Raw genomic sequence first — 8,492 nt, forward strand, 5'->3', positions numbered from 1 at the left:
CCATTGGTTGTTTTTTTATTTTTTAGGTGTGTAAACTATTAGAAAAAATCGTATAATTGTAAATAACAGCAAGTAATTGAATTAAATTATCTTGTAATGAAGTGAATGAATGTCAATTAACACTAAACAACATAATTTAAGATTAGGTTTTACACAGTTTAACTCCTAAATCGCATCCCCTAGAATAGTTATAATTAAAACAATATCATTGAATACTTTGTCTCCACTGGTTTGCATGGAAATTTGGATTTAATTTATACTTACCCTCCACTTCAAAATTGAAGGTAAGCCGTTGGTTGCTCTTATTTTTGAGGGGTGAAAACGACCCCTATTAGAAAAAAATCATTGTAAATTCAAGCAATTTGAAATTATTTAATTATACAGCGACATTAAATTTATATTTACTATTTTAATTTTTTACTACATAATTTTTACCCTTATAAAAACCACCCCTTGCGAAGAAATTCTAATACCTAGTTGTATTTTTTTTATTGAAATTATATAAAATAATTTTTTAATCAAAATGTTATGAATTTACTTTATTCAATTTAAAAATCAACCCTTACTACTTTGTAAAGATGGGTATGTGCCTTAATAGCAAGTTATGTGTACCTTACAATATTCCAGCATATGAGTTCTGATGTCCTTAAAATATGTGACTCAGTTAGCCAACTTAGTTAGCTTTTAAGCTATGAATTACAAACCATGTTGTAGGTTTTTTACAGCAATATCATTTATATTAATATTTTTAAAACACTTTATGAAGGGTTGTAGTTGAATGGGCTTGAAAGAGCCACTAAACACGAGTGTATGTAAACTTTTGAACAACCATATTAACCAATTTTTGTTTTACAGAAAAACCAAAAGAAAAAAGATTTTTTTTTTCGTAATACCACTAGTACTTTTTAGGTTATTTTGAAAACAAAGGCATTTTTCAAAATTACAAAAGAAATTTTAACTTTAAAATAATTTTTTTTTCAAAAATAACCACTTTGAACCGGTCAAACTTACAGATCACGTATTAAATTATAAAGCGATAATGATTAATTTCATTTGAGGTGAAGTATATGGTAAGCTTAGATTAAAGAAACCCTCTGGTAAGAGGAATCTAAATCCAAATTTTCAAGCAAATCCGTCGTGACGAATAAAATTACATTCCAAAATGGTCTTTTACTTTTTACTGACATAAAAAATTATTTTTCTAAAAAAAAGTTCCACAGCACTACCAACAAAGCCCTAAGAGCATTAAAACATAAGTCAATGGATATCTCTTGAGAACTGGTAGTAAGCTTAAATATCAATATAGGGGATTTGGGAACATATATGAAAAATAGAAGTTTTAGGCCACAATACCTAAGATTCTGAAACCTGGCTTACAAGAGTGGCTATCACTCCAAATTTAACAGGAAAAGCAAAGAACATATATACATTTAGCATGAAATGTTGAATTAACATAGATTAGACAATTCAGTTTAATTGAAACTTAAGATCAGCCAAAGAATCTGTTGATAAACAAATTCAAATTAATGATTCAATATATTTTTTCTGTTGTATTTGTCTCCAACTGGGCTTGAAGGGACAAAGTTTTTTTTATAAGTCTAAAGTTCACAAAATATAGAGCAGTCAGAAGTAGTTAGAATATGAAAATGCAGAAATGGGAAGAGAAATATTATCAAAAACTTTTACCTCTTCTACCGATGCTTACAAAATTATTTATTCTAAATAATTAGTTCATGGATTGAATTGACACAGACTGAATTGTATGGTTATATGTTACTGTAAGAGACTTCTTTTTCTGATATTGTATTTTGTAAGTATTTTTTAAAATTTTTTTTTAATATCTAATAAAATGCTGGACTATACTTTTACAAATAGGAGTGACCTAGGAACTAGTATTGCCACACCACATGAAAGACAATCAATTGAAAAAAGACCAATTTGTAAAGCGACATATTGAGAGTATTCCTCATGCAAATCTACACAGCGAAAGGTCTAACTGGCAATATATCAATCCAAATACTTTACTCATCTTACATTGAAAAATGTACAACCGGTAAATAACACTTTCTGAAAAAGACTTGAGAATAATTTTCAACCCTTACAACTCATATTTTTACATGCCAAAAAGAACATTATGATGTTGAGATTGAAAATGAACAGGATATTGAAAATATCTGTAGATCAAAGTAAAAGGAACATCATGTTATAAGTGAAAGGACCTATGAATTCATACTAATACAAATCATTGACTGATGGCTCCTCAGGCTTGATTACATTTGGCTTACAACTTACTCTTTCAACACAACTCATACAAACAGAAGTATATTATCTGACAGTTACAGAAATTGAACTTTGGAACTGGAACACATCTTTATTTAGCAGGATGGTGGAAATATCAACATGTCAAACGCAGGCAGAAGGGTCACAAGAAGTCATATCCTGTCATCCTTAATATTTCTCCAACCATGTAATAATCTATCTACATTCAGTTATACTTGTACAAGCTAAAAACTAATTAGAACCTGTTTTTCTTGAATTTAATTAAATTAGTAACTGAATCAAATGTCAGATAGTTTGATTACCCTATTAGAGGTTGCTCGATGACCCTTAAATTTCTTATATCAAAAAAAAAAACAAGACATCCCTCAACAATGGATGGATTTAGTTTGCAACTGTAGGCAGAAAAAGCATTCATGTAATGGATATGGTTGGAAAATTCCTCGATTTTACATTAGAGAAAATTATGAATAAAAGGGACCTAAGCGCTTATGGACATCAGATATTATTTGTTGAAATGAGAAAAATAAAATTTGAGAATATATATTTCAATAACAATGACTAAAATTTGAGAGTATATATTTCAATAACAATTATGACTTTCAAAGATTAAGACAAAGAGGCAACAGACTTTTCATAAATACCCTTTCACTCCACCTGAATAAAGCCACACTTACCTATAAAAAAAATGAATGACAAAGAAAATGCTACACAATTTGCCATCCTGTCACAATCAATTTCATTTAAGCTTACCACCTTAGGGAAACAACTGACAATGAAGATGTGCTACCAAATGTAGAGGGTGATGAAATTGAATATCATTGTCAATTATTTAAAAAAATTAAAAACCCTTTAGTGCCTTTTTTAAAAATCAACTTATTTTTTGATATACTACCTATAAAACTAACATGAACATAATCTATTGGATTTGGTAATACACTATTTTAAATTAGTAAAAATGTCAAATATTTATTGTATGAGATATTCTGAATAATATCATCAATTAGAAAAGCAAAAAGGTATAAAAAAATGTAAATATTTAAAAAAAATTATAAATAAAACACAGAAATGCTCGTAAAAAATCTGTATTAAATAAATCAGACTTAAATGATCGTTTCACAGAAAAGTAATGAAAAAAGTATAAAAAAATTTAAAAGGAATTTTTTGTCTTAAAACAAGCGATTTGTCATGTTTAGATTCAAATTTAATATTCTTCAGCTCCTTCGCCCTCGCCTTCTCCAGAATCCATACCAACTTCTTCATAATCTTTCTCCAAAGCAGCCAAATCTTCACGAGCTTCAGAGAATTCACCTTCTTCCATACCCTCTCCTACATACCAGTGGACGAAAGCTCTCTTGGCATACATAAGATCGAATTTGTGGTCCAATCTTGCCCATGCTTCAGCAATAGCTGTAGTGTTGGACAACATGCATACAGCACGTTGTACTTTAGCCAAATCACCTCCAGGTACAACAGTTGGTGGTTGGTAGTTGATACCTACTTTGAAACCAGTTGGACACCAGTCTACAAATTGGATGGTACGTTTGGTCTTTATGGTTGCAATAGCAGCATTTACATCCTTTGGTACTACATCTCCTCTGTACAACATACAGCAAGCCATGTATTTACCATGTCTTGGATCACATTTTACCATCTGGTTAGCAGGTTCGAAACAGGCATTGGTGATTTCAGCTACAGAAAGTTGTTCATGGTAAGCCTTTTCAGCAGAAATTACTGGGGCATAGGTGACAAGAGGGAAGTGAATACGAGGGTAAGGAACCAAGTTAGTTTGGAATTCTGTCAAGTCAACATTTAGAGCACCATCAAATCTTAGAGAAGCTGTGATTGAGGATACGATTTGGCCAATAAGTCTGTTCAAGTTGGTGTAAGTAGGGCGCTCGATGTCTAGGTTACGTCTGCAGATGTCATATATGGCTTCATTGTCGACCATAAAGGCACAGTCTGAGTGTTCAAGAGTGGTGTGGGTGGTCAAGATTGAGTTGTATGGTTCTACTACAGCAGTAGATACTTGAGGAGCTGGGTAGATGGCGAATTCCAGTTTTGATTTTTTACCATAGTCAACAGATAAGCGTTCCATCAACAAAGAAGTGAAACCAGATCCAGTACCACCACCAAATGAGTGGAAGATCAGGAAACCTTGAAGTCCAGTACATTGATCAGCCAATTTACGGATTCTGTCTAATACCAAGTCAACTATTTCTTTACCAATTGTATAGTGACCTCTAGCGTAGTTATTGGCAGCATCTTCTTTGCCTGTGATGAGTTGTTCTGGATGGAACAATTGACGGTATGTACCAGTACGTACTTCATCTACTACAGTTGGTTCCAAATCAACAAATACTGCTCTAGGTACATGTTTGCCAGCACCAGTTTCACTGAAGAATGTGTTGAAACTGTCATCTCCTCCTCCAACAGTCTTGTCTGATGGCATCTGACCATCAGGTTGGATACCATGTTCCAGGCAGTACAATTCCCAGCAGGCATTACCAATTTGGACTCCAGCTTGGCCAACATGGACTGAGATACATTCACGCTGAAATAGAAAAACATGTTTTAATTACTTGTTCATTTGAAAAATGGTAGAAGGATAAACATTTGTACCAAATCAGCAGCAATTAAAAAACTGATGGTAATAACAAAGGTACAAATACTGCAAAAGTAGGCAGGGTTCACAAGAAAAATATGATAGGTAGCATGTTACAACCATTTTTATGGAACAAAACCACATACTATCTCTAAAATACAATCAAACTAATGTAAAATTCTGCGAAAACGAGCAATTTATTGATTTTAAATATTGTATGTAAGAAAGCATTAGAAATAAAGGATTAAATTGGTCTTAACTGCAACAAAAAAAAACTACAAATACTATAAGAGTAGGAACAGGGTGCAAAAGAGGAATATGATGTTTTGAACTGTTATGAAACTTGAAAATGTATTACATATTATCTCCTAAACAACAGCCAACCTAAAGTAAAATACATATGGAATCAGCAATTTATTAAATTAAAAACATTGTATGTAATAAATCACTAGAAGTAAAGGATACACATGAGGAATACTGGGTAAGAAATGAATTAAAAATTGGAAAACTTCAGTTAAAAAATTTTCAAATAAAAAGCATGGGTTTGTTTTTCCCTGCTGGTTTTCTTTTAATTCGAATTTTTTTTAATTTAATTACTAGGTTTCACATTTAATACAAGAGTAGAAACAGGGTGCAAAAGAAGAATATGATATGGAACTTGAAAATACATCTAAATACAGTCAATAAAATGCAAACGAAATAAGTAATTTATTTAATTAAAAAAATTGTATGTGCCTAACAAATCACTAGAAGTAAGGGATATATAAGAAATACTGGATCAAGATATGAAACAAATTGGAAAACTGGCAAAAATAAAAAAAACCGTAGTTTTCCCTGCTAGTTTTCTTATTAATCCGAAAAAATTATTAATTTTAATTACATACTAGGGTTTACATGTGGCTTGTGCAGGGTGTGACCGGCAAAAACTAAAGATACATTTTCTAGTAAATTTAAAGCCAGAAATATATTAGAAAACAGATTTGGGAGATTTGAAAGTTATTAAACGTTATAATAAATCATCGAAAATGATCATGAACTACAAAAAAAAACCGTTACAAGAAATGCCGGTACAAAATGGCGACGCCACGTCAGGCTATAAAATCAAAATCTTAAATTTCGCTTCTATAAATGAAAAAAACTATTCAGGTAATTCCTGAATTGGTACAATTACAATTATCAATAATTTTGAATACTTACCATTTTGGTTGATGAGTTTTAACTTTTACACCACAAATGAAACAAAATTTCAACAGACGTTCAGATTAGCTAGTAATGCAGCTTTCCAAACGAACTTGATAATTTTCTTGCCGCGGTTGCTATTTATATGACATATGACGTCAGCAGCCAACGCTGTGCCAACGCCCGATTCTCAAAGTTTTGATTGGTTGGACGTTGTCATGTGAGTGTAACGAAAAAGCGGGTCGTTATTCTCTATCTTCCTCCAAGATTTTGTGTTTAAATCGTTAATGGTTATGACTAAAGGTACGGTGCCGAAAATAATAAGATTTTATAAGGTCTCTTATTATAATTTGTACAATTTAACAAAAACAAAAATTTGAGTTTCAAATGAAAATAATTAATGATTTAATAACAAAGTAATTATCATAGATTAAATTGTATTTCAAAAATAAAAGGTTTTGTTCCTTATCAAATATGTTTTCCAATAAAAATGATATTTTTAATCAACGATAATTTAGTGATTTAATCTCATTATTTTGCGCAATTAAATTTAAACTAAGAATGCTTCACAACATATTCATTTTGTAGGGGAAAAGAGGGAGACTTGATCCCACCGTTACATTTTATCAGATAACTTTTTTACAACTGATCTAGAACCTTAATAATTTAATGGAACATTAAAAATGTATGACAGTTTTGGGTATTATGCACACGAAAAGTATACTGCTAATAAATAAGGAGTTTTTGTAGAATCTAGCAATAGCAAGAAACTAATCATCTCTCCCCGTACTTCGAGAGACTGGATCCTTGTGTACGGGTGCTTGATTATGCCTTCCCAGATTTATGATATTAAAATAAAATCAAAAATTTGATGCTGAAAACCAACTTTACTCAGTCATGACTTATAACAAATAATATTATTAAAATACGAACACTTTCTGGCAAAAAAATATACTCAACAAATTATAAAAGTGAAAAAAAATTATTGTTGAATATTGAACATTCTCATTGATTTAGGAAAGACAAAACAAGCCACTTAAAGGTTTTGTCATCCCTTTTTTGGGCAAATTTTATTTTAAAATCCTCGTTCTTTTTTTCCCGTTATCTGTCCTACGTAATGATGGACTAAGTTTCTTTCGGAAATAAAGCTTCCAATTACCCAATCTTGCGGACTCAATTCAAACTCGTCAACTTCTGCTTCTGATTCACATTCAGTCTGTCTCTATTTGTATTTCATCATTAGGATAATATTCAGACTCTGACGATGGTAATATAATGTCACTGCCCTCCGAACTTTAAGATTCCCTCAAATCCTTAAGTTTTGTCTAGTTATTTTTTTAGTGCTCTTACTTTGGCCCTTTGTTCCTTTTCTAATTTTTTCTCTTCTTTAGCCCTAACTTCAGCTTCAAACGCAAGTTTTTCTGATGTTTTTTGTAGTTGCTTGCTTTGTTGAAGTCCTGGGTCCGGCTTTAGGATGAGGTCTGATCATTTCTAGGCTAGTAAAAGTGACAGAAGTGAATGGCTGGTTATTGTGCTCTATTAATGTTTGTTATAACTGTTAATTTTGTGAAGTATCTCCTTTTATAGGATGTGATCTAATTATTTGAAATGTGGTGAAAGTGTCAGTAGAAGTAAAAGGCTGATTTTTGTCCTCTATTAATGTTCATCGTAGTTGTTGATTATGTGAAATCGACCCAGTTGAGGAATGTTGTCTGATTATTTCCTGGTGGGCTATAATCAATCATGCGATCTTGCCAAAGTTTTCGAGGGAAAACCATTAAAGGCGGTATATGATTTTGCATGTAATGATCTTCTTTAGCTTATGGACAGTTGAAAGTCCAGTTTCGCTCACGCTCCAAATTGCTTCTGGTTCAATTCCATTGTTTTCAGTAACTGTTTTTAAATTTCCGAAAAATTTTGATACATTGTTTTTGTTGAAGCTAGTTGCTCTAGAAAGACTGATTGCTTTCGGAGAGCGTAGTGATGAGGTCTTCGTCCTCTTCAGAAATCCGTATAATCAGTCGGAGCTGGCTTGCTTATGTTTACTAAAGGTAACATGTATTTTTTTATTATTTCTTACGGCAAACTCGTACGCCAGTTTTTTTGCTTGTTTGATTGTAAGGCCATGATGTAATTTGCTGGCAACATCTAAATAATCTTTAAACATATTTTCCTCTGGCAGATATTTGTAAATATGTGCCTTCTTGTAATCATGAGAGAAGGTTATTTCAATTTTTTCGGATCGTTGTCGGCGAACGTAGCTTTTTAATGTCATAACATTTATTTGATAACGACTTGCCGTTCACTTGAGAGACGTTCCGTTATTAATAACGTCTAAACTAACTTCTTTTAACCTCTGGCTATCGACTGGTGTTCTTTTCTTGTCTCATTTCCTCCTTTCCACCTGACCGGTGTTCGTTATTATTAAAGT

At 31.9% G+C, this 8,492-nt stretch overlaps 1 protein-coding gene across 1 annotated transcript; it reads right to left on the reverse strand.

Annotated features, from left to right (window-relative positions):
- Window positions 1–3,346: 3,346 nt before the first annotated feature.
- LOC140441277 (tubulin alpha-1 chain) lies at window positions 3,347–6,240 on the reverse strand. The gene is made up of 2 exons (XM_072531895.1): window positions 6,080–6,240; window positions 3,347–4,831 (listed from the first exon to the last, which is right to left on the reverse strand). The coding sequence occupies exons 1-2, from the start codon at window positions 6,080–6,082 to the stop codon at window positions 3,482–3,484; spliced, it is 1,353 nt and encodes a 450-aa protein (XP_072387996.1). The 5' UTR covers window positions 6,083–6,240; the 3' UTR covers window positions 3,347–3,481.
- Window positions 6,241–8,492: the final 2,252 nt, after the last annotated feature.

This window comes from Diabrotica undecimpunctata, chromosome 5 (genome assembly GCF_040954645.1).
Source record: "Diabrotica undecimpunctata isolate CICGRU chromosome 5, icDiaUnde3, whole genome shotgun sequence".
NCBI lineage: Eukaryota > Metazoa > Arthropoda > Insecta > Coleoptera > Chrysomelidae > Diabrotica > Diabrotica undecimpunctata.